Source organism: Tetrao urogallus, assembly GCF_951394365.1.
Source record: "Tetrao urogallus genome assembly, chromosome: 14".
Taxonomy (NCBI): Eukaryota; Metazoa; Chordata; class Aves; order Galliformes; family Phasianidae; genus Tetrao; species Tetrao urogallus.
In genome coordinates, this window is record NC_136827.1 from 8,446,257 (window position 1) to 8,473,269 (window position 27,013).

General features: G+C 48.6%; 1 protein-coding gene across 2 annotated transcripts in view; it reads right to left on the reverse strand.

Annotated features, from left to right (window-relative positions):
- The window catches only part of NEURL1B (neuralized E3 ubiquitin protein ligase 1B), a gene marked incomplete at both ends in the record, with an annotated part of 75,425 nt that overhangs the window by 20,436 nt on the left and 27,976 nt on the right, over nucleotides 1-27,013 (reverse strand). The window contains one exon of one of the 2 annotated variants that reach the window (XM_079542624.1): nucleotides 4,619-4,649. The exons of the other annotated variant lie outside the window; for it this stretch is intronic. Coding sequence (XP_079398750.1) covers nucleotides 4,619-4,649 — 31 coding nt within the window. Of the gene's footprint in view, nucleotides 1-4,618; nucleotides 4,650-27,013 lie in introns of those variants that run through there. 2 annotated transcript variants of the gene reach the window in all.

A 27,013-nucleotide genomic window follows, 5' to 3' on the forward strand; every position in this document is an offset into this window, starting at 1 on the left:
CCCCGAGGGCCACAGGCACAGCTCAGCACAGAGCTGCCCTGCCGGGTGCTGGCCTCCCAGCCCCACTGCTGCACCACTGCGGATGCCGATGGCAGTGTGGAATTAATCACGCCAGTTGGCTGTGGCACATTTTTGGGTATGTGCTGCGCGAGGCTGGTTAAAGATAGTCCTCAGTAGGAGATCAACCTGTTCCAGCTCTAAATCACGGCGAGGGCTGAGCAGTTTCACAGGTTTCCTTTTGAAGAGTGGAAAAGCAGAAAGCTACAAAGGCAGCAGTGAATTAATCTATTCTTTGCACTTCTGTGACCTTTCTCCTGGAGATGCTTCATGTATGCATGTTAATTAATTAACTCTCATATGCCCAAGTGAGCCAGCGCTGCCTACCTCCCCAACTACAAAGCGAGACTCAGGGAGATAAAGCCACTTGCTCAAAGGTCGCACAGGGAGTGGGCAGCAAAATCAGTGACAGACTCCAGAAAGCTCAGCTCCTGGGATGGGAGAGGCAGGAGAGCAGGCAGAATGGGGCTGTTATGTGAGGCAGAACAAACACCTGTAATCACAGACATGAACTGGATCCAAACCAAAAACTGGGCTGAACAGGTACTTTCTGCACTCAGATCTGAACAACCTGAAGTGTTATCGTGTAGTTTTGCTGAAGTCAAGCTGAAACCAAACCAGAAACCTCACAGCATTGATAACTCCTCCTACAGTGTATCACTGGCAACTAAACGACGAGGAGAGATAACAGAACAACTCTAAACAAAAAATGCTTCTTGAAGCTGAGATTTTACCCCTGGAAAAGGCAGAGAGATTTTTTTTCCACCAAGTGGTCATTGCTGCTCACTCCATTCAAAAGAACAACGTACATTTCTATAATGGGCCACAGAACACTAACAGGGATACAAAGAAAAGACACCTTTTATCCACACGCTAAGAATTGCTGCTGCTCTGTTGTACCTGGGACCCCCTGACCATCGCCACTTGGAGCCCATTCAGAGATGGATGCACCAGCCCAAAATAGGTCAACTACTGGGATTTCTGACTTGCTGGGAAGAGTTCAGCATTAAAAGCATTTTTCTTGAGCGTACAAAATAATGTCTAGAAAATAAGAAATTGAAGCCATTTCTCCTAAAAGAAGCCCCTTTCTCTCTCCTGTTTACCAGACACAAATGCCACTCATACTTGGTATTCCTCGCGGTTGTGGGAGAAGCGCTGCACCCAAATCCCAGCCGGATTCTTAAAAGGGAATTTGGCTCCTTTGTTAAATACCAACAGCCCTATTTGGGCCCGGATCAACAACTGCATCCCAACTGCAGTGTCCTCTGCTCGCCTCCTGCCCTCCTGCCCAGCTGTCCTGGTAGCACTGCAGGACACTTGCCGCTCGCTAGCTGTCACCCCTTCGATCTCCCACACCTTCCTGCTCCATGTAAAGGGTTCTCCAGGTCAGGGCACTTTTACTCTCTCCCAGTCTGCCTGTCGTCACAGGGATCCCTATTCTTCACACCCTCATCCAGCTGCTAACCCAAAGCAAGCAATTAGCAAGGAGAAATTAGCACCATCCGCAGCAGTATCAGCAGGGCCATGCAACCCCGCAGCAGGATGCACTGCTCAGGTTCTCCCCACCCGCCCTGCAGGTCGGGACAAGTTCCTCCCATCAGCTGCAATGCTGCAATGCTGCACGGCCCGTCCGTCACCTGTAGGAGACAGATAAACGACCTGCCTCAATCACCAGGAATTCGCTCTTGCCTAATCACCTGCCCGCAAATTATCCTGAACAATGGGCAAGGGTAAGGAGAAGGAGGCACAAAGCCTATGGACATCCAAGTGTGAATTTCCACAGCGAGGTCACAGCGTGCTCCAGGAGGGCTGGGAGGCGAGGAGTGGGCGCCTATGGAGGGCTGCCACCCAGCACCCGGCTGTCATCACAATAAGAGCACTTCCACCAGCACGCACCCCGGGGCCACCGTGAAGTGTGTCTGACACATCTCAGCCCAATTCCACCCCAGTGCCTCCTCAACCGATTCAAATCTAGAAGCTGCCTCTTGTCAGCCCATGCCTATTACTCATTTCAGTGCCGCTCCGGGTAGAAGCCTTGCTGTTAATTTGACAATGCCTTCATCCATTGTGTGTTAACCACGAGGCACTTGGCAAGCACAAGTTTCCCAAGCTCCCGATACGATTTTCTCCCACATCGATGGCGTGTGCTCCTCTGTCATTGAATGGAAATGTGGACAGAGGGGATTTAGAGCTGCAACGAGCACAGAAAGCCTCTTTGAACAAATTTGTATTTAAAATTGAACTGAATTGTGTTCAACAGGATTTGAAATGTAATTTCTCTGTTTGAGGAGAGCATGTTTGTTTATGCGTAAAACCCAAACTGCTGATTTTTTGGCTTTTTCAGGGGCTTAAGGATGAAGGTCCCTCCAAATTCTCTCTACAACTGAATAGAAACAAAAGTCATTTTCCACTTTTACCTGTCTGAAGGAAAGAATGAAAGTGGAACAACTTCTGCAGGTTTCATCAGATAGTCAATGTAATATAACTAGTAAGCAAATATTAGCGTGAAGGAGTTTCATTTTCATTTTATGTTTAAATAAACTATTGAATGCCATTGGACTGCGATGAGCAATTCCATTCTTAGCTAAAACAAGAGTGAAAATGCAGAGCTCAGCCTGTCAAGAGTGAAAAAAGAGGTGTACTTTGGACAAAGAAGAGGAAAGACTTAATTCTGACTGATCATCTTGGAGTAATTCTAAACAGCCGTGGCTTTTATAAATAGGACTCCATCCAATCATTCCATCTTCCGGAAAAACTTCACAATTTTCAAACCTCCTGTTCCAAGAGCAGCCCTAAGCCCACCTCCCTCCCTAATGCCACGTGACTGATGAGAAACAACGCACCCAAGAAGATCGATATGAAAAATGGCTGAATTGCTCAACAAGACACATTTTTATACTTCAAAATAGCCAGCGTCCACAATCTTTTCTGCAGCCATGGGCAGCGGCTTCTTCTGACCACCATCACTCCATAGCAACAGGACATGGCTCCACGTGGGGAAGACGCGCTCTGCCGATCTGTCAGCACGTCAGCAAATAACATCCAAGTGTCCTGCGTGGCTTTTGCGCAACATGACAAATGGCCGCGAATGGACTCTCCCCAGTAAGGCAATGCTCTGCAGACAGCCTCCACCTGGCAGGACGGGGCTGAGCCTTTCTAGGCCGTGAGCACAACGTTAGATTTGGGAGGTCTACATAAATCAAGCCTTAAGGTTTTTTTTCTATCCAACTTTTTCTCAACGACTTCTAAAAGTACCACGAGGAACTCTTTCATCGCAGAACTGCGGTACTGATGTCATCCCTTTTTTTAACTTCACGTGTGTGAGGCTGTGCATGGGAAGGCTGCTCAGCAGAGACAGCTCTAGCAACGGCAGACACAACGCTCAGCTCCTGCACAACAGCTCGCAGCGAGACCCCAACCCCAGCAGGTACACAGATCCTTCCTCTGGGAAGTCCCAGCCTGACCAGGGGATCCTCCCCTGACCCCAGGATGCAGCCCTGGCTCTCCAGACTTTTGGCATACATCCCTTGGCATAGCCTGCAGCTGAAAAGCTGACCCACAAAATGCATTTTCTCCAAGGTCATGCACTCCTTACAGCACCAATTTGGGAGGTATTTTAAAAAAATGTAAACTTCCTTCTTGTGAAAGAATCCAATTTCCCATTTAAATGTAACAGAGAGTGAGAGGAGATGCACAAGCTTGCAACTAGAAACCTAATGGCAGGTTCAAACCACAAGCCAGAAGCTTTCTTTTGTGCCTTGAAGGTCCCAAGTAGCCCCTTAGAAAGGCACATCCAAATGCAAATTCATTCCTCCCTTTATTTCTATGTTCAGCTCTCTGGCTGATTACAGAGAGGTTTGTGTGCGCTTGATAGGTCCTCCTGTTTCTTAAATAAGTTTAATAATACCCTTTTTTTCATGGGAGCCCAAAGTGCAAAGGATGCAATACAGCAGCAAAGAGAAGCTGGGCAAACTAGCTGAAGATACAGACGGGCAAGGGCTCAGCGATCCAGTAGTGATGATTCTATAGGAACCACTGTCATTGAGAGGAAAAAGCCCAGCAATTATGAGCTTGCAAAGGAAAAAGGATCTGCACGGCTCTCGTGTAAGAGCAGAATTAGCTAAAAAAGCAGGTTGCAAGCAGGGCAGGCTACCAACATTTCGGAGCTGCTTTCCAACGGTTTTCCTCTGGCGACTGCTAACTGGTGGCTTCCCGCGTTACAAAGTTGCGTTAAAAGAAGAAGCGGCAGCAGCAGCAGAAGAAAAGGAAGAAACGAAGTGGAGAGGCGCTGACAGGACCCGCCGGGCAGGCAGGGATCGCTAGCGGAGCAGCGAGAACAGCTCCGCTTGGCCGCTCCGCCGGCTCTCACCCCGGCGAAGCCGTACCCCGCCGCCCGAGCATCCCCGCGCCGTGCCCACCGCACCACCCGCGGAGCATCAGCGCGGCTCCGTCCCGGCTCCGAGCGGCTCCGCCGGGGTCCGAGGGCGGCACCGCCCCGCCGAGCGCCTCCCGCCCGCCCGCGGCGCCTCCAGCTCCGGGACGCCCCGCAGCCCCCCGCTACCTGCCAGCGTCTTGTGCGCCGTGTTGCCCATCGCTCCGCTCGGCGGCGCGGCGGAGCCCGGAGCTCGGCAGGGCCATGGACAGCGCCCGCCTCCTCCCTCCGCCGCGCTCCGCTCCGCGCCCAGCCCGGCCGCGCCGCCCCCCGCCCCGCGCCGCCCCGCCCCGCCGAACCCCGGCTCCCCGCCTTCCCGGGACGCCCGGAGCCGCGCTCCGCCCCGCGGTGAAACAGCCGGGGGTCGGCTGGGCTCGGGGGCTTCCCGGGGGGCAGCGCCCCCAGGAACCGACTGGGTGCGGCTTTCAGGCTCTGCGCTCGGGGCCGATCCTTCTGTCGGCGGTGGTTGCCCCAAGGCGCTCAACCCCTCCGGAGCCCATCAAGCTGGGCGGTTTTGCCCTCCTTTCCATTTGTGAGTCCGAGCGGAGGCATTCTGCGTCTCGGTGACACCGCTTCTCCGGTTTGTGGCACTGAGGGCACTAACGGGAATATTGTGCGGGCAGTTCATCGCTAGCTTGAAGCCCACCGATGCCATGGTGACGGAGGACACCGCAGCCACAGCCCGGAGCGCAGCGCTGCAGACACTCGCGGTGCAGTTCTGCCTTCCCGGCTCAGCCGTGACGGTGAGCGGTGGCCGCACTGGAGATGAGCACAGGGTCCCACTTTCCTCCTGGCCCCGCTCCCACTGAGGGATGATGCCACCAGGCATCTCCTCCCTGAGGCTGTTTTCTTATTTTAAGGATGGAGAAACGGGAAGATCAGAGTCACAACTCGTGCTGCAGCTGGCACCAGGCTGATGCCAATGTGCAGTGTCTGTGAAAGGCCATCTCTGCCCTGAGCAGTAGCCCATCACGTGTCCCAACACAGAGAAAGTGGGATGAGAGGGTGAGCCCAGCAGCCTGGCAGAGAGCAGGCTCTGGTCTGCTGCAAGGAAGCTGAAATACCACCAAGCCTTTAATCCCTAGATTGTGCTGAACGGGTCAAGTGTGGCTCGGGAGATGAGAAGGGACAGAAAAAAACCTGACATCCAGTATTTTGTGCCGTCGCAGGGATTTGTTAAGAAATGGGATTATCAAAGGAGACACAAGCAGCTGTTCTTAAAAGAGCTTGCCCCCATCTGCTGTCATCTCAGGTTAGCATGCGTCTCCCAGTGCTTCGGTGCAGGAGCTGTGGGAGGGCAGAGCTGAGATCCAAGCATGGGGCTGCCCTGCAGGGAGAAGGGGAAGGCAGCAGAGCTGTGCCCACAGAGGGGAAAGTCCTTGCTTCGCTCGTGAGCGGGAGGCTTTGGCTAATCCTGAGCAGTTTCCCTCTGCAGGGAGTGGCAGTTGTTTAGGGCTTAACCGAGGCTCCGGAGCCAAGAGCACCCAGGGGTTCCCGCAGCGGGGCTCTGCAGCTGCCAGGGCAGCAGGCATGCCAGCCCTGTGCCAGCTGTGTGCCACCTCCCACAGTCTGTCTCCAGCAATGCAAGGCAGTCACTGCCTGACCCAAGGGTGTTCCAGCCCTTCCTGCCCCCCAAAAAGGGACAAAAATAGAAGACAATGAAATGGCAATGCGTATCCTTAAGGACATGGAGACAGCCTTCAGGAACGCAATCAGCACTCCTACTTCTTGGCACTGTAAGAACGTAGGGTTTGTTAAAATAACCACTTTGCACAATGCTAAACAATAAGCATGAGAAATAGTTTGGTGAGGATGACTTCATCCTCTCCAGAAACCACAGTGAGGAAGTACAAGGAAACCAGAGGATGACACTGAGCGGGGACTGAAAGGCGAGGCAAAGCTGCCCCTCAGCTGCAGGAATCATAGAGTTGTTTGAATTGTAAGGGACCCTTAAAGGCCATCAGGTCCAATTCCCTGCAATGAACACGGACACCACAGCTCCATTAGCGCTCAGAGCCCCTCCAGCCTGACCTCATGTGTCTGCAGGGATGGGGCACCACCACCTCTGGGCAACCTGAGAAATGCAGAAAGGACATGGACTGCCCAGAGCAAGGCACCACGAATAAGAGCTCTTTAGCATGTTGAAATTATTTCTCCAGCAAGATTGGGTAACTATCGATAACACATCTGAGTGATTTCCTCTGTAAGCCTGGCAAATGGCGGCTCCACTGCAAAATCCCCATCCCTCTCTCCCCCTCATGCTGACCAAGGGATGGGATGACCTGTGTATGTGTCCTTCGCTTTAGTACCCACATTCTCACTTCCAGACATAAAAAAGTAATAGCACCCAAGTTCTTCCCCAGTGTTTTTTTTATCACTGGATCTTAAACCATTCCACAGATGAGGTGAGTGACATTATTCTTCTTTTATAGGTGATGAAAATGAGGCACAGGAGGCACACACAAGGTCACCCAGCAGCAGCTCAGAACACAGCCCTGACCGGAGCAGCCCCAGATGGATCTGCGTGGGGTTCAGCCCATGGGACCAGTTGCACTGAGACGCACACACTACACTGCTGCCTCTGCATCTCCTAAGCCCCCCATACCAAATCCAATTCATGAAAAAGGATCTGAAAGGCATTCTGTATTACACTGATGTAAGACATCTCTTTCCAGTTTGCTTTAATCGCCTCTGTATCATACCATGCATGGATGTGTAACCCAGGCCTCTCAAATCTGGGACGGTAAAAGGAGCAGACAGACAATCTTCCTTCTGAATCAGACATGGATGAATTCCACCTAAGGGTTGTTACAGAGAGGGACCGTCCTACAAACCCTCCTACACCACATCAACCTTTCACAAATGACATGGGCTGTACCAGTGGTAACTCTCACAGAAACATACCTGTACATGTAGGGACTCAAAGCATTCCCACCGACTGATACCGACCTCAGGTAACTCTTCTTAGGGCACCAAAAGAGTTGCATTGCCCGTATCAGTCCCTTCAGGCTTTGGGTTTTTTAGGATGAGGGACGTGAGATGTAAGGTATGGCTGTTTTCAGCTATCATCAGTGCATATCTGACAGGTGGCAGTAAGTGATGACAGGCTCAGCCTTTTTAACAGCAGCAAGTTAAACCTGACAGATCTGTCCACCCCTGCCCTGCAGGGCAGCCCCCTGCTCCTGCTGATCCTGCAGCCACGTGCTGGGTGCTGCCAGTGAGCCTAGCTCTGCTCTCTTCTCCCAACACTTCAGTCATGTTCAGAGCTGAGCTCCACTGAAAACTTCTCTCATCCATTTTGCTTTTCTCATCTTTAGAGATTCCCCAAATCCCCATCTTCAATGGAGGTCAGATTGCTGCTTGCAAACACTTGCCTCCAGAGCCATACTTAGCACTGCTCCACAGCACCAGGGCTGTCCCCTCTCACTCCAGATTCACACCCCTGCACCTTCAGTTCTGCTCCTTCCTCTGTGGCTGTAAATCTGAGTAGACTCTTGGAGCATCCATTTCTTTTCATCCCCAGCTCTCAGGAGCGCTGAGACTGCCCAAAACACTTCCACTTCCGTCACATCTCTCCCTGAGCCCTCCCACACTGAGCAGGAGCTCCTGAGAATTCTCAGAGGCTACAGAAGGAAGATACCCTATAAAAATATGTGAAGTGATGGTTGGAGCCTCCAGTGCACCTCCAGCACGCAAATATCACTGCATCTAAAAGTGTTCAGACTGAGACACAGTTACTCTGGGATGATACCAGTGATACAAAGTGCATCTTCTGCAACAAGCACACATCCAGCATCAACACACCAAGCAGTATCACCAAAACATCACAGAATCACAGAATGGCCCAGGTTAGAAGGGACCTCAAGGATCACGAATCTCCACCCCCCTGCCACATGCAGGGCCACCAACCTCCCCATTTAATACCAGACCAGGCTGCCCAGGGCCCCACCAAATCTGGCCTTGAACACCTCTAGGGATGGGGCATCCACAGCCTCTCTGGGCAGCCTGTTCCAGCACCTCACCACTCTCATAGTAAAGAACTTCCCCCAAAATAGTTTCCTTCCTACTGTCTGCACAGCAAAAAGCTTGTTTCTGTACTGCTGAGTAGCAAGACGTGCTTCCCCCTATGGAAGTCACTCCCACTGGCACCTTGTGTTTCCTCTCCCCAAACTGCTGGCTCAGGCAGCTGCCTGGGGACTCGGCACATCTGACTGATAAGAACAGCTATTTCTCATCTCCCAGCCTCAGCACCTCTCCTTTGGAAGCAGAAAACTAACAAGCCCCACTCCATCTCAGAGAGAAGCAAAAAAGCTGTTCCCTGAATTCCCATAGCACGCACTTGGGAGGTATTTGTTTAGGAGGGATGTGCGTACAGAGCGTCCTCCAGCACGGCACTGCGCCGTCCTGCCACCCACACGTTCCAACTGCTGCGAGCAATCGCTTTCCATTGCTTCTCTCCCTGCTCTCAGCACTAGCACAGGATGCACGGGGTCCCCCCAGGTCATGCACAAACTGGCTTTTACTTTCTTTTTTTTTTCATTTAAGAAATCAAGGGAAGCGGGAGCTTCCAGCCCAACAGTAGGAAAACCCACACTTTGCCAAGAGCTTTGTGAACTGGCCTTGACTGCTCAGCCACTGAAGCTGTTTCCTGATCCGAGCCCTTGCTGCCTGTTGGAAAAGTGGCCGCCATGAGGCTCGTTTACCCAAACTTGGGACTTTAAAGCACATTTTCTGGGAGATAGAGCAGAATGGTGTTGGACTAGAGGTGACCCATGGGATTTGATGCAGACAGGGAAATGCAGCCCACAGAAAGGCTCAGCCCCATGGCCAAACAATCCCACCATGCATTTGAAAGGAACAGTGTCCATCCGCCCAGACTGACAGTGCTTGCTGTCCACAGAACCAAAACGCACAATGTCATGTTACTCCCTGCCTTTTCCACAGGGTACGGGGAGAAGGCACTGCGGTCCCACAGACGTAGAACTGCTGGGGGTGCCCCGTCTGCCCGGCCCAGATGGATGCCCTTTCCTTTGGCGGGGGCAGTGGGTGGGTTGGGCCCCTGTAAGGAAGAATTTCCAATTTAGAAATGAACAGAGGCTGTTCCTATTACTGCTGGTGGAATGTCAGCGTCTCTGGTCCCAAGCACCGCTGTCAACAAATGTACTCACAAACGCTCCTTCAGCTTCAGCCAAAATAAAAATACCCCCCACACCCCATTTCTTTCAAGGAAAGCATCTCTAACTCAGCATTCATCACACACATAACAAGCTCTCTTTTTTTCTTTTTCAACCCAGTCTCGTCCACGTAATTTTAACATAAAGGAACTGGCTGTGGGCTGCGTTATCAAATGAGTCATCATTTTATGTGACAGTATAATATGATTTTGAGAATTCCTGGCACGCCAGCATGGGTTGTGCATTATAATCTCCTAATTTTGACTGCACAGCAATGACCAGAGCGGGAAGGAAGGAGCAGGTTGTCCAAATTACAACTGCTCTGCGGTGTGACCTTTGCAGACAAGTTACCTGCTGTGTGCCTCGCCTGCTCCAGCTGCAAGGCAGAACCATGCCTGTGTGTAGCAGCAGGGTGAGCTGATGTTTGCAGAGGAGATCTGAAGAACATTACTGAAGTGCAAATTATTATTTTAACAGGAGGAGAAAAGCAGAAGCAGTTTGTTTTGGATGCAACAGGCTGAAGGCCGGCAGTACTACCAGAAATTCCCAGGACACGATCCCTGCATGCTGTATACCAGTCACAAGCTAATTGGGGGTAATGAATGATTTTCAGAAGCATGAGGAATAGGAAGTGCTAACAGGAAACCTACTGATTTGCAAACTATATCTCTTGGGGAAATAATTTCTGACAAACATTGACACACAGAAGATAAATAAGAACCCTTGCAGAAGCCCTCTCAAACACTGCATGGTTATGCAGTCCAGACTGGCTCTGAAGCCGAATGCACTTACTGACAAAGAGGAAAAGAGGCAGTGACAGAAGCAGGATGAGCTCCTGCTGCCCCCCAGCTGAGCACTGCCTGGGCCACGGGGGTGAGGAGAAGGACTGGTTGCCTGGTTTGGCTTCATCTATGTCATTCTGCATAATTTGATGGTTTGCTGCTAGCAAGGAGCAGCAAGGAAGAGTGATGTTATAAAACCTAAATCCTAAGAGAGGCATTTTGGGAGACTGAGAAATCCTCCCAGAATGAAAAATCCCATTCAAATGAACTAAAAAACACACACTATTTGTTGGCAGGAGGAGTTTCTTTTGAGCTCTTTGAAAAGCAGCATACTCCTGCCAAAGTGAATGTGTTGGAGCTGGGAGACATCTGTGGTGGATGGTTGCCGTTCGGGGCTCACTGAGCAGCAGCATTCCCAGCCAGCAGGCATGGTGAGGTCTCTGGGGGGGGGAAGGAATGACCACAAGCAGCACAAATATGGGATGCCCATTCGTGTTTCCAGCTCTCTCCCATTACTCATTTCCCCAGCCAGGGCAATGACTTTCAAATGCAGTAGCTGGTAATAGTTTCTGTCTTAAGAGTTTGTGTGCAAACAAAACAAACTGAAACACTATTCTATACTATCTCTGATATATTCCAAACATGGAAACAATTTCTTAAGTGCTTACTTGAGAGTTATTCCTTTGAAGTCAAATAGGAAAAGGAAAGTGAAAGGAGGAACGATGGATAGCCCAGAAAACCATCAAGGAAAAAAAGATCTTTTGCTCCTTGCTCAACCTTCTCAATCTTTGACACACTGCAAAAGGTAGCTGACCCTCGATGGCTAGCACTTAATGTAGAAGCAGGGAGCTCTGTGCCCAGGGTATCCCATGCTGCAGTGACAGCTGCCCAGAGCAAGGCTGCAGCTACTGGGGCAGAACAGAGCCCACCAGAACCCACACCTCTGTGCCCATCGTGCCTGGGCTTTGCAGAGAACTGCGCACTTCATCGTGGGGAAATGTGCACACAGGGGCCAGAGAGATTCATGGAGAGCTACACGGGAATGAGCACAGCCTTTTCTTCTGCACATCCTCTGCACCCCACTCAGGGCATCCAGCACAAGTGAGGGGAGATGATTCACGGCTCTCACGCACACTGGATGCGCCTCGCCAGGGCTGAGCTCCCAGATTCCCCAGGAGGCAGAGCATCGCTGGGCAGGGGCAGCACTGGGCACAGTGAGCAATGACAGGACTGAGAGCAGTGCCACCAAACGCCCGGTGGTTCTGAGCCCCAGCTCGGAGCATCCACTGCTCTTATCAAAAATCCCATTGGGATAAAGGAGAACCCAAAGGAGACAAACTCTGGACTTTCCCTTAAGTGTGAACACATCAGGGCTGTGTGAATGTTGTTCTGCTGTCAGCTTCAGCACTCACAATTAATGTTATTTCCCATTTTCCACAAACTGTCCTTCCGGAGCTGCAGCATCGAGCCCTGACCCCACGTGCAGAACACTGCTGCCTTTATCCCCAGCCTGGAGAGCATGAAATCAGTTGACAAAGAATCCAACCTCAGCTGTCCTCTTCAGGGCAGAACAAGACACGATTTATAGGTTTATATACACACATGCCCATCTATTCATCCTCTTAGCAAACAGTTCATGAAGAGTGCCTTAAGCCTTTCTGAATTGGGCAATTCTCTGTGTGGACAATCAATCCCTAACTGAGAGTCTGCAGGGAAAGACATCATGTTGCAGGAATGCTGCAGAAGCTGTTGCATATACTGTTCTCTTTGTTGAGAATAGCATCCTTGCCTTGGATATATTTTTTTTTCTCCTTAGCCATTTAATTCCATGAAATGGGGCCCGGTTCCAGCAGGCAAGAAGAACATAGTTAGATTTTGCTTCTTCTTTCCTGAAAGGCTGAGAAACCAGATTTAAAAAATGTGTTTAGTGGGCGTTTGGTGGGACGAATTCTCTCCCATAGTTCGGCATTTTTGAGACAGAGCAAGCAATAGTTCCATTGCATATGGTGCCTGGTTTTCCTTCCAAAGCAGGTAGCCTAGAGAGCTGTAGCTTCCCCCGCCCCCCCCAAAATCACGATAGCTGTTTTAATTCAGAGAAACAAGTTTTGCAAGATGCTTCAGGTTAGACCTCTTGTAAAAAAGGCTCGGTGCACAAATGTCTAGAAATTTGTTTAGTGTGCAATGTAATGCTGTGCATAATGAAAAGCAGATCTACTTTTACAAGGGGCACAGCATGTCTCTCTGCAGCTCTGTGCAGAATACAACATGGATTCCCAGCACAAAGCTGGGGCTATTGCTCTTTCATATACAACCATAGGAACAATAATAGTGAGAAACATTCACCTCTCAGATGGACTTTAAGCTGGGTACAACTCCCTTGCATGTAACGTGGGGGATAGCAGGATCAAGGCCAATGTCCCTACTCACATAGGAGCCTAAGGGTCTCATTCAGTATAACCATCCCTGCAGAGTTGGCAAAATGGGCAATATGGCAATTCTGACCCCATCCTGCCCTCTGATGCCATCTGCAGCAGCGATGGTCCCACTGAACACCCAGCCAAGCCTTTTCTCATTGTATTCAGCAGGTGGAAAAGGTGTTGGAGCTTGGGCTTAGAGACCAAGAAAACTATGGTGATTCCATCTTAAGCCACTACGGATGGCAGATGTGCAGATCTGGCTCACTCAACACATAGAATGAATCATAGAGTGGCCTGGGTTGAAAAGGACCACAATGCTCATCTAGTTCCAACTCCCCTGCAGCCCTGTGCAGCGTTGCCAAACACCAGACCAGGCTGCCCAGAGCCACATCCAGCCCAGCCTTGAATGCCTCCAGGGACAGAGCATCCACAACCTCCTTGGGTTGTGTCACACCAGACACTCGCCCGCTCAGTGTGCAGAAACACAGAAGGGTGCTGTGGAGATCCCTGGGCACCACTGGAGAGGGTCAGGAGAGCACGCAAGGAACGCACAAGGGGAACAAAGCAGAAGGGTTCCTAATGAATGACACTCCTGTTTTTGTGCATTCTTAGTAGCAAATTAAAAAGGAGAGACAACAGTTGCCAAGATGTGATGTGATGTGCTACATCTGCAGAATTGTCTCCAAATTAAAAGTGTGTACAGGTTCTACAAAGCATTTGTAATTCTCAAAATCTATTGGTTTTTTAGGTACCAATTTTAGAATCTTCCCAGGAGATTCAGACCTAAACCTGCTATCTCAGCCATTAAAGAAAGAAATGGGATTAAAAAAAAAAACAACCCACCACACAACAAACAACAAAGCAACACCCCTGAGACTCAGCTTGGCCTGGAGCAAACAGCCCTGCAGCCATGAAATGCAGCTTGAAAAAGACTCCATTAAACAGCTCCAGTTCCTAAATCTGCCAGGCCAACCCTCAGCTCACAGCACAGCCCTTTGTCACCGACTTGCTGCTGAAAACAATCTCTTTGACCAACACACACTTCCTCACAACCCACCTTGATTTACGGCTATTTGCCTGTATTTTAATTTTTAACAGACAATTTCTGGCGATGAATTCCAATCCCGTGACTGCTGGGAGCACAGCCAGCACTAAGCATACAGGGCTGTGTCCCAGCAGGTGCTCAAGACATTGAGCTCGCCCTAGCTGAGACCCAATCCATGCACCTGGTGAGCCTCTCTCCCATAAGCAAGGCTGGGATCTGAATCCTGATGCTTTGTTTTCTGTGACTGGGAGCAGGATCCAGGATTCCTCTCATGTTTGGAGATAAGCAGCTGATAGACAGCTACTACAGTGCCACGTGGATTTGGGGATGTTTACAAAACTGCAGAAACCAGAGCTGTCTAATAAAGGGAGCACGCTGAATTCATTACGCCCCCAGGCTGGGTTCGGGCTCAAAGAAATTTCAGATGCAGGGGATGTTACGAAACTTAACAGGACATTAAAGCCTTTCTTTTATGGTGGAGAGAACCAGCCTTTTGTCCTGACATTTAACCCTTCCCTTTGAAAAGCCCCATCCCAGGCTTTGCACACACACACAGATAGTAAGACCCAGCAAGTCCCTTAGCCTGCATTCACCTCATGAGATGCACACCAAACCAGCACCAAAACAGCCAGGGATGAGGAGCAGGGTTGTGACCTGGCCACGCACACTTCTGGCAGCTGATTTTCCCAGGACAAGGGCTCAGCTCTTTCTGGAAACTTGTGCTTTTCCAAAGCATCTCAGGTATTTTATGTAAAAAAAAAAAAAAAAGAAAAGAGAGAATTCAGCAGTGATGCAGAGTTTTTGGTAGGAGCCCCGCAGCCACCAACTCCCAGCAGCTCTGGGATGGGGGCTGTGTTGGTGGGCATAGCATGGGAGAGACATTCAGGCTCTGCACCTGCCAGCAGCTCAGCTCTCGCCCCTTGGACCAGCTCCCTGCCAAGCAGTTACGTGATGCCACATCCCCTGCTTGTGACAGATGGATTTCTTCATCATGCACCTATTCCAGCTCAGTGGTGTGGTCCTTTGGCCTGGACTGGGTTTGCTCAGGGTTGGAACTGCACTGAGTTCTGAGAGGAATTCGACAGAAAAACTGTCACTGATTTTCCTACGGCCACAAATTCAGACAATGCATTTTAAAAACATGTCTATTCTTATTCTGAATGGAAGGATCCATTCTCACAGCACACTTTGTTGCTGAGGGGCTTTATCTAAGTCAAAGAGGCAGCAGCATCTGTTTTATATCTGCACAATGAAAAGGAAGAGATGCTTTGCAATGCAGTGATACATCCAGGTACTGAAGAGAACAGTTTGCAAGACATCACCTCCTCTGCCTGGCAAGGGCTGAGCCTGCTGCCTTCACTGTGCTCTTGGTTTACTCTGCCCCATCCATCACCTGCCTTTTTAACTTGCAGTGATGAGGAAATTATGCACGTGAGTAGGCCACGTGCAGCACAGGGTGTAATTCCTAATGTCCCATAGCAAACATTTTTCCTGATGCCAACAGGTGTTCCAGTCCTTCATCTGGACTTCTATGAGCAGCGCCGCTGGTATCTCCCTCCAGTTGCTCCCATCAGCTGTGTGCCAACTGGGAAAGACATCAGGGATGGTTTCTGGGGCATCCCAAGCATCTAGGAGTGCACTGAGGGTGTGCACTGCCACCACCATTAGCTCAGCTGTAGGGGCTGGGGAAGGAGGAAGGGATGGGGTCGGTGGCTCCTCGTGTTCCCTTGGACTTGCTGGGTTGTGTGCACAGCCAGCACAGCACAGGGCAGCGTGCTGCAACTCGGCCTGGGACACGAAGCCATAGGACAAGAGGGTCACCCAGCTACGGGCCCCACAGCAATGCTCACGTTGGTTTGAGCTCTGCACAGACAGACTGTGGTCCCTTCTTCCTGCCTTGTGCCCTAACAGCTGCTCCGCCATCACAGATGCACGCAGCTTTCTGGGACTGAGTAAACTGCACTGTAAGTAAACTGTGGCAAGGAGCATCATCTCCAAGGCTCATCCCTGCAGCTCAAAGAAACAGAGGTCAGAAGCACTCAAGCTGTGCCTTTCCAAGGAGGGGTTCACCTCCATGCATCTCAGCACTTCATAACGTACACACAAGTCTCAGAGCACTGCTAGGAGGCAAGGGCTGTTGTATGACATTTCTGCTTGGAAGCCCAGCAAAGAGACATCACATACCTGGCTACAGCCCATAAGCCACCAGAAAGTCTCTCTACTTCTTTGTGGCATGTAGAAAGGGCTCTGTGCTGGGGATAAGCCTCCCGCCAGGCTCCAAAACAGCTCTCATCTCTAAGCTGTACCAGCCCCAGAGGCCAACTCTCCAAAAACCAAAAAGTCAGATCACATAACTCTGCAATGGATGGTATTTCTGGATTTGCAGCTGTATAAAGTCCTCAACAATGAGAGAGGCAGGGCTCCAAGTCAAATCGCTGATTAACAAAAATGGCATAAGGAAAAACAGGATATGTGTTTACTTTCCTTACTTCTTTCTCTGTAATTGTTCCAGATCTGTCCAAGGAAAGCATCCCTCAGGGCTTATCAGAGCAGCCACCGCAAAGGAGAACAAAGGAAACACCAATCATTTCCAGCAAATCAAAAAATGACAAGCTTTAACCTTCAGGAGGGAGCAGATTCCTGCAAAGGGTTTGGCTGCTCTGTCTTTGAGTTTCCTTTTCCCCAGTCTCAGTTTCCTAGCAGAGATTTTCTTAAACAATAGAGATCAGCATCAAAAGAAAAAAGATATTAAAAAAAAAATGGCTGTAGAGAACTGAAGGCAGTTCTCCCCTTCTTGACACCAATTCCCTCTACACTTTCTCTCAGCTCATATGCATATGCTCAGATGTAAAACAGATTTACAGAGGTCTCTAAAGGCAAAAACGGCTGAATGTCGATCATGTGGCATTGAGGGACTGTTCTCCTTTCATAAAACCACAAGATGCCGAGCAGGATGGGCATGAATGGGAATTCAGTCCAACCTGAGAACATACGGCTTTAAAAGTATCATCTGAATCAGGAGAGGTAAATGAACCACACAGAAACACACGTCTGTGACTATGAGAAAAGAAACCATGCAGGGCTGAGTAACCCAGAGGTTCCTTGAGAGATGCAGATGTGAGATACAGCTGGATAATTGCCCTGGCTGCTGCAAACCTGAACTCAAGGGCCGCTTTTTCATGGAGGGTGCTTTTCAAAGCCCTGCAGAGAACAGAAAGTCCTTCCTGCTTTACTCACACATCTTTCCTCACCTAAGGAAAAATATTAGAAAGTCTCAAAATATTTTCTGGGGAAAAAAAGGTCCATGGTGCCCCCACCAGTGCTGCTCCTGGGCTGAGCAGTGGGCTCAGCACAGGCAGGGCATGCTATGGGCAGGTTTGTTCCTCGTCCCTGCTCCCCCTCCATAGCTTTGCCATCCTTTAATATACCTGGGTTGTGACTGATAAGAAAGATTTGTTCTCTGGGAAGAAATGCCTCAGTTGACTGCAGCTGAAGCAAGAACTATGAAAGGGTAAGTGGCTGCTCCCAGGAATGTGCCCCAGCCTGAACAACGGGCTGTGCAGAAGTCTCTGCTCAGACCTCAGCTGGAGCCAGGAGCTGCAGAGTGCTGCTGGTTTGGCTGTGCGCAGTGATACTCAGCAGTGCATGCAGAGGGCTGCTTCGGGCAGATCCCAGAGCCCCAGCACTCAACGTCCTGCCTCACACAGGGGATGGGTTCTCAATCTTAAGAAAGATGGAATCTTTCTTAAGATCGCAGCCAAGTGGAACTTCCAGTATTTTCCCAGTCAGCAGAAGTCTTCATGCAAGGAATAACTGAACAGAAAGGAAGTTAGCTAAAGTGAGGAACGGGTGATGAAATGGTAAGAGACGATCTGAAGTTTTGTCAGTGCCGACCTGGGGAGGTCCTGGCTGCAGCCACGGGCAGCAATGGGCTTCCCTAGGAGAAGAACACCATCACACTAACGTTGCCTTATAAATAACCGTGCCTTTGCCCTCCTCCAGCAAACTGAGCCACCTAATCACGATGCCCTGAGCACTGATGCACTGCACAGCCTGTTTGGCAGCTCCGTGTTTGAGACGTGACTCACCAACACACTACCAGCTCACTGCCTACCCAACACCAGCAAGAACACTGCCTGGCAATGGCCCTGCCAAGACCTAGGGATGCTTTCAGAGCAGTTTTTTCATTTTGACAGGAAAAGATTATGATTGTGAGGCTGTGCAGGTGCTCACTGCAAGTACAGAGCAGATTGGGAGACTGAGAACAAGTGCTGGTCATGGAGACTCTTCATCTTTCCTCTGCATCTCCAGCATAAAAGGATTCAAGAAACACAGAATCATTAAGGTTGAAAAGACCTCTAAGATCATGTAGTCCAACCATCCACCTACACCAATATTGCCCAGTGACCCGTGTCTCTCAGTACTACATCTACCCCTTCCTTAAATACCTCCAGAGACTCTGACTCCACTGGTTGACTTCCATGCTTTGAGGGATGCTTTCTGAACACACTAGAGCTTCCCTGACCTATTTGCTACAGTTCTAAGTTAAGGATAAATTGCTGGAGACTCACTTCTGTGCTATGGAAATTAGCCTTCAACAGAGTGATCTGTCCCAGTGGTTTCCCTCACAGACAGGCAGCAGTGGCTCTCATTAATGCCAGGCTCCAGAAAGTCCAACATCTCCAGACAACGGTTGTTCTCAGCATTACAGACACCCTAGCAGGTTGCAGGCTATCTGCAAGACAGGGAAACACCAGGAAAGGAACTTGAACTTGCTTTGGGTAATTGACCCAACCACAGCACCCATATATCTCTGGAATCTGCTCTGATAACAGCTGCCAACTCCTGAAACCCATCTGCAGGAAGAAAAGTTCACGTGAAGGAACAAACCTCCCGGAACAAAGCTACGCTTTGCAGAGTGTCCCAGCATCACATTCAGACTCCTCATCCTTCAGTATCCATCACCTCCAAAACCAACCACTATTTGCTGCTCAGAGGCTCCGCATCCACAGCCCCAAAGCCTCAAAACTCTCTGGTATGATGGTGCTTACACAAATAAATGCTACTCATGGAGCAAAGCCCTCAAAAGCAGGCTCTGTGCTCATCTCCTTACCCAAGCAAGGTTCTCAGAAGACATGTGCATGGCGTCAGTGTGGAACTGAACTGACTGAAGAGATATAAGATCTCAGGAAAAACTCGTGCTTACACAGTAATGTGTTAGAGCCAAAGAGACTCTTTGCTCACTGTGTGCTTTGGTTTTCCCCAGTAATCGTGCTGGAGTTATCCGTGTTCCTTTTCCTAGTCCAGCTTCAGTTCTCACTGTGGAAATGCTGTTTATTCCTGCCAAAAGCTAATAAAAATGAGGTAAATTCCCTGTCAGAATGATCAGCTGCAAGAAAAAGCCATCCCACAACAATAACAAAGCTTTTGTTTGAGACCTCAGAGGCGTCGTGGAAAGGAAAGTCTTTTCATCAGCATTTCATGCGCTCTGATATAAACTTTGCTGTTGTAAAATCTCTTCTGCTTTGAAGTTGCTGTAGTCTCAGAGCAACCTGATGAAGTTTCTGTAGTCTCAGAGGAGACTTAATTATGCTAATGAGAATCGGGGCACATGAGGAAGCCTTTTCATAGCAGTTTTTGCATTGCTTGCCCTGCTGTTCCATCAGCTGTTTAATTAATTAAGATAACTTCAAAAAGTTACAGAGAGAGAACAAGATGAAGCCCTTTGGTTTTGGAGCACCCAGGCACAGCATTGCTCAGCTCAGCTCTGTGTCCATCACTGCAGGACCTCATGAATACACAGAGCCAGCCCACACCTGCAGTGACAGTAACATAAATGCACCCCTCTTCTGATCTCACAGGTCCCTCCCTACAGGTTGGCTTTAGCCCAGGTCACTTATCTAATCAGCTCCTGCGCTTGCACATAGGGGAGGAGCCGGTGTGAGGGCAGGATGAATGGAGGCTGCTTCTTCTAGTGCCAAAGGTGCCTTTTGCCCCTGAAGTACAGGTGAAAACCTGCCCTTAGGTGCTTTCTGTGCCAGCAAAGGCACCCAGTGCAAGCCTGGATGAGTGCCAGCATGAAAAGCAACTAGAGCCACCACACTGCTGTCCTGAGGGGTCCCATCTTGCCATCCCACAGGTTTCGTTGATAGCAAAATAAACCGTAATTTATTTATTTATTTATTTATTTTCTGCACAGGAACAATTAGTAATTTGCCTCCATTTCATTTAATTTCCTTCAAGAAATACATTTGGAGACCATCCTATATCTGAGCCATCGCCCTGTGCATTTGCAGTGGAAAAATAACCCCTATAAAGGAAATGGTAATGGAGGTGAACCATAAAGACTCTTCTTCAAATTAACAAGAGAGAAGCTCATTAATTTTATATAGATGGAACTCTAGTTTTCAGGAGGCTTTGAAATCCCATCCACTGAATTATTAGATTTACAACCTAAAGGCTGTTCTGTTATTTTCCCCAGTATGCCTTTTCCCTTTTAAAGATACGGGCAACACGTAACTGAGGAGTGAGAGGAGAAGTGGTGAGCAGCTCGGTGCATGAGGACAGGACACCTGGCTCCTCAATGGAGAGCAGATCCCTTGGGAGCATGAGTTAGCTCCTTTGATGTGCACGAGCACCGCAGATAGGCCTGAGTCCAAGAAGAGAGTGCTCGGGTAGCTGCCAGCGTTATGATTTCTAGGATGAGGATGGTGTCCAAGAATAGTCCACTTGTTCTCCAAAGACCATCCAGTGAAGTCACAGATCAGGAGGGACATAAAACAACTCACAGAATACTTATATATATACGTATAAACCCAGAAAGATGTGCTCAAGCCCTCTAGTTATGGCTCCTGGAAAGGGCAGAGAGTTGGACATCTGGTGTTTTTGGTGCCTGGTGTGCACTTCAGACTGAAAAGTGCCTGGAATTCATGGGCTGAGAGTCACTGCTTGGAGACATCAAGGGACTCTCTCAATGCAAACGAACCAGGTTCCTCTCTCCCAGCCAAGGTGTTTTCTCACCAAACTATGGAGAAGGAAAATTCAGATGGCATTTAAACCATGCAGCTGCTAATTAGGAATGATTGTCTTGCATGCACCTCATCTCTTGATTCCTTTAATTACAAGGTGGGGTCCTTAGTTCCCTTTGTCTACTCCCAGGATAAGAAAAAGTTGGAGAGAGTTAAAATTTCTCTTCTGGGACAGGTATCCCATTTTCCCTGAGCCAACTTACTTTGTGTGACCAACTGCAGTGTGTATAACATGCAGTGTACAAATCTGCATCTCCAAACCCGACAAGTATGGGGCAAGTATATGTCTGTGCATCTATTCCTGCCCACATACCAGGCCTGAGTTAACACTGCTCCAGTATGCCCCTTTTGGGACAGCAATGTGACTGGTATGCAGAGACTGGAGATGAGCAGTGCTGGTATGTGGCATCACCCAGCCCCTGCAGCCCTCTTCCAGCTCTCTGTTCTCACTGCACCTTGGGGCTTCTGGGCGCAGGCACAAGGCACTCAGCAGCAGTGCAGGGTTCAGATATCTGCAGCCCTTGCTGCTTACTGCCATCCTTCTGCCCTGCCAAAACGTGCCCAGGCCCCATCCCAACTACTTCAGCTGCCTGGGAGTGCTGTAAATCCAGGGAAAGAAAACTGGTTCAGCTTGGAGAAAAGAATTCTCCACTCCCATTCACAGTGAAGGTACAGACAAATAAGACTTGGTGCAGAAGTGGGAATAACACGGCGCTGCCAACCAATAGTTTATGATACAAATCTACTGCCTTAAATAAAATCTACTGGGCAGTCCATATGACCAGAGCACCTGCTGTGCAGTCCCTAGGCTAAAGACATTTCCAACCCAAAACTTAAAGATAGAAAGGACACACCTGAAAAGGGCAATCTAAATATAATTTGTGAGGTAGGTAGACGTAGAATTAACCCAAAATGTTCAATCCTCGTTTCTCTTAACAAAAAGCATCCATTACCCAAAAACCCAGGAGAAGGCACACACATCCATCGTGGCTGTTTTCTGCCCAACTCCTGAATGCAGAATCAGGGTTTAGAAGAGGATTTATTGTTATGTCCTACAGAGTTCAGTGGGAAAGCTAAGGGTGAGGCCAGGTCTTCTCTTTGTCTTAGGCCTAGAAAGGGTCATCACAGTAGGATAGGGTCTGTGCCTCCCACGGGGGCTTCGGAGAGGTACAAGACAGTGATGCATTGCCTCACTCTATAAGGGCTGTGTCCACAGCAAACACTTCCACATCTCTGCATCCCTTTATAGGTAAGCTCAGAATAAGCATTTGGTATTAAAATTAAGTCTGTGAGTATTACGGAGCTTAGGACAAGACTAGAAACCATGCCAGATCTGGATTTTATCATATTGAGAATTAAACATGTGTAGTTAACCTATTCTTAACCAAAAAGTAAATTCAGCAGACAGGCTCCTCTTGTTCTGAGCACAAACCATGGCTGTAACCCTAGCCCCAAAAGCTGCCTGAGGCTGACAGATTAATGTCAGTAGAAGGCAGAAGTTGGAGTTTCTAGGGGGTCAGGGATTTTCCAGAAGACTGCATTGCCCTCACCTGCGTGACAAAACTGAGTTGCACAACAGAGTTAACTTCATCCACCCACTCATTACATCATTTCAGACTACAAGTATAGATTCAGTGATGTGACTCCTGGGACAACAGGGTTTTCCCCTTCCCCACAGAGCATCCAATTTTCAGTGGAATTCAAAAGATCATTTCCTGAGCCAGTTCAGCCCATCCCAGCTGAGGAAGGCCAAGCAGGACGCTGAGGAATACGGCCCATTCCAATGGCAAACAGCTTCTTTGTGCTGGGGGAGGGGGGGGGGGCAAAGACTTGGAGCTGGGCTGGTGCCAGGCAAGAGTGACTGTGGGGAGCAGACACTCCATGCTTCTGCACATACAGCCTGTCGTTCTGCAGAGCTGCTTTTCAGACTTGTTAAAGCTACTGTGCTCAAGCAGACATCCAAAAGATGGATGGATGAGCTAAGATGTGTGAAATGAATGAGCACCACTCTCGTTCCTGAAAATGAGACACTTCACATTTGGCAAGAGCATGCAACCAGTCTCTCAGCTGCTTTCCCTGTGGCCGTACCTGCTTAGAAAAACACCCACACTGGCTGCAGAGTTTCAATCTCTGCCAGAGAACAGCCACCAACAGAGCACAGGGTGATCCCACACAGAACAATCTTTGTTTCATGTTGCTCTTCCTATTTGCAGGCAGATGTTCCTCTCTGCCATTCCTAACAAACCCTAGCGTGCCTTCCTCAGGGCATAATAAAAGCTAATGCAAACTTTTCTCTCCATTTTTTTTTAATCTTACCCTTTATATACATTATTCAAACCTTTGCATCTACCAGCAAAGAGAAGTGCCTTCTGGGCACCAAGGCCACCTACTGCCTCTGCAGAGCTATCCAAATGGAGAAGCAGCAGCTCATGAGGAACATTTGCACAGCAGTGGGACAGCAAAAGTGCAGAGACCACTCTGCTTCAGTCACAGGTGAAGGGCTGTTGGAAGTTGCGTGCATTAGGGCATAAACTCCAAAACTTTTCCCATAATGGCAAGAAGAGGCTATGAGATACTGAAACAGTGTAACTATCAGGGTTTTCAAGAGGAATTCTATTTTGGGATCTAGGAGGAGAACTCCTTAACCTTTACTCTTGGAAGGAATTGTTGATGATCTCACTGCATGGCTATCAGTGTCCTGGGCCAAATACTCCTTATGCTTTTGGACTTCTGATCAGCTAAGAACGCAGATGCATGTACTAATTAAAGAAGCAGAGCCTGCGTCTTCTGCTCCTTACAGCTCTATATTCAGTAGCTGGTACACGACACTTCGTGAGCTGATGCTTGTCTGTCTGTGCTCTAAGATGAAAGAAACATTCACAAAATAATCCAAGGGGATGGGAGACCAAACACTCTCTTCTTGGGCTGTATCAGCATATGAAGAAACAAAATCAATTACAGAATCCCAAATTCATGGGCTGTAATTCTCCAAAATGCTATTACAAAAATAAGCTGATCTTCTCTGGCAAAAAGCACTTCATACCTGAGATGACACCACGTGGTATTTGTAATCTGATTTTGCAAGAGGACAGACTGTGACCAAGTTCCATGGGTCTTTTCAATCTTTAATAGCTATAGGATATATTAAACCTATAGCATATTCCATAGGAGACAAGAGACAATAACAGAGCTGCGTTAGCTTGACTCTGAAAGAAGCATAAATGATCTCAATGCCATTAGCTTACTGCTGTTTGACATAGGCTCTCAAGGAATTTTTATAGGGCACATGAGGAATATCATTAAAATAAAGCAAACTAACATGTGATTTAAAAAAAAAGAAACCTTCTCTTTTCTGAGTTATTTATTAACCAGTTAAGAATCTGCCAAGACCTTCCTAACTACTAACAAACAATTCCCAAGATCAAGACAGAATCTCAGACCGAACGGCACGATTTAACGAGATGACATTTGGAAATTTATTGCTCTCCTCGTGCAAACACTGATCTGCAGCTGCACACAGCCACATCTCCCCCACATCTCTGAGAGGAGGGCAGAGCACGGGGTGCTGCTCTCCACAAACACTGCTCCCAGCACTGCAAGGTGAGGCAGGACTAAGGAGCCATAGAAACTGAAGGCTGACAGAAACACTCCATGAGGATGACATTCTCATACACCCACTATTGAGAAACATATTTAGCTGAGGAAGATGTATGTGACTGCCTGTTTTAATACAGAAAATATGCCACGCATCTAGCAGGAAGGCAACAGGCACGGCAGGCATGGTAGGACACATCTTGGGTGAAATAACGACCAGGAAACCAAACTTCTTAGCTTTCAGTGCTTCTGAACAAAGCAACTAAAAGCACTGAGCCCTGCACCAGCCCTGCTGGGCTCTCAGATCTGCTCACAAGCACCAAGGCTGACGCAGACACTGAGGGTATTATGTCATGAGCAGCACTGGGTAAAACATAACCGATGTAAGAGGAAAGCAATAACATGGGTTTGTATCACAGCTTGGAGTCTACACTTCTGGAAGTCAACTTTGAGAAACATGACATTTCAGCTTCTCTTTTTCACCCACCAACTCCATGTTACAAGGGCTGCCTGTGTTGGCCTCTGCAGCACAGAAATATTCCCAAATTGATTCGGACAGGAGCTGCTAGATGTCACACATCACATCACCCTCTTCCCAGTGCTCCACACAACCAGTTCACCATGTGGCCCAGGTGAGCACTGAGAGAAGGTGCCACTCTGGCCTCCAAATCCAGGCACTGCTTCACCCCATGCCATCTTATCCACACTGAAGGAGCATGGCACAGGCAATGACTGCGTAACCACCTGGAGTTCTCAATGCAAAGGCTTCAGAGATGGTGGGCATTAAATTCCCCTACCAAAGTGTGTTGTTAATCCATCTCTCAAGATGCCCAGCTGTGCTCGCAGAAACATCCTTCTGGGCAGCACCAGCAGAGGAGAATGAATCAGAGAACCTGATAAGAACCAACTGGTCCAATTTCATGTCCTGTCTGATAATTGCTTGTATGGGTGGAAAAGAAAACCAAGTGAATTTGTTTACCACTAAATAAGTTCTCTTATCTATAAAGAGGCTCAGTTCAACGGAAAGTTCCTTTGGGCAAGGACATGGCATTTAAGTTATGGCTGTGGGCACAAAGCACATGTCTGATGTACCATAAAGATGTTCTTTTGACCATTATCTACAAAGCGCAATGAACTAGCATTGCTGGAAAGCTGTATTTTGACATTTCACTCCCCCTGCCTCTCTCACGGGTGTCCTTTGGGCTCATCCCAAATTACAATTGGAAAACATTCTCTGCTTCTTCCTTTTTCAGCCTTTTATTAGCGTTTGGATGTCTCTGTCCTCCCCATGGGCCATAAATGATCTTTTGACACGCACACCCTCCTCAAAGCCTGAGTCATGGCACAGTGAGCTGTTGTGCTGACTAGCAGAAATCTGCCTTACATCAGTTTGTCCCCAGAAATTTCAAGCAACATTATCCTAGATTTCACCTCTAAGTCAACATAATCCAACTCAGGTTGGATATTAGGAACAACTTCTCTGAAAGAGCAGTAATGCACTGGAATGGGCTGCCCAGGGAGTTTGTAGAGTCACCGTAACTGGAGGTGTATAAGAAATGTGGAGATGTGGCACTGAGGGACGTAGTCAGTGAGCAGTATTGGTAGCAGGTGAATGGTTGGGCTAGATAATCTTAGATGTCTTTTCCAACCTTAATGATTGTATGATAATCACTGGTTATTAGGATCCTTCAGCTCAAAAATGCCCAGCCACATTCCTCTTGAAAAATGGGCTTTCCTTCCCATCATCTGGAATGTGTTCTTCCGAACTAGGAACAACTACTCTTTTTCCCATTGATCTAATGCCTTTTCACTTGAAATATATCAGCTTGTGCTACCTCCTCCCCTTCTCAGGGACCACATGCCAGCACGGTTCTGCCTCGTTCAGCTCCTTTTCCAAGAACATCATCAATACTTCTCATCAACACTAATGATGCCTTGGAAACAGGACTTGTTAAGAAAGGCACGCTCTGTGCTGCTCGCAGAAGAGAGCACAAATACTGCAGGGTCCCTGCAACACTTGTTTGGACTGCTGCGATGGTTTGACTTCCTTGATACCAGGTCAGCGAGCTCTCCTTCGCTGTTCTGATTCTGCATCCTGTAAGCTGTTGAAATCTCCCAGCTGTATTCTTGCATCTAGGACCGTCCCCTGGAATAAGGAGTCAGTGCTTAGTACATAGATGTTGTGAAGGCATAAGGTAACATGAAATCCAGCTGACAATTTTTGTTAGTTCTAAGCAATGTGTCAACCCAGAAGAAAGGAGGGGAGCTACTGAGTAACAATAAAGTCATTTTTACATTCACTTCCTTAACAATTGCCACATCTTCCACGTGCAGTTTGCTCCAGGCTCTTCATTTCACTGCTCTAACTGATTGTCACTCGCTGGTTGCTGCCATTTCCCACACAAATACCCAAGAGAAATGTGTTCCACTTATATTTTGATCAAAAACATTCATCTGATGCTCCTGTTTCTCTGCAGACATCAC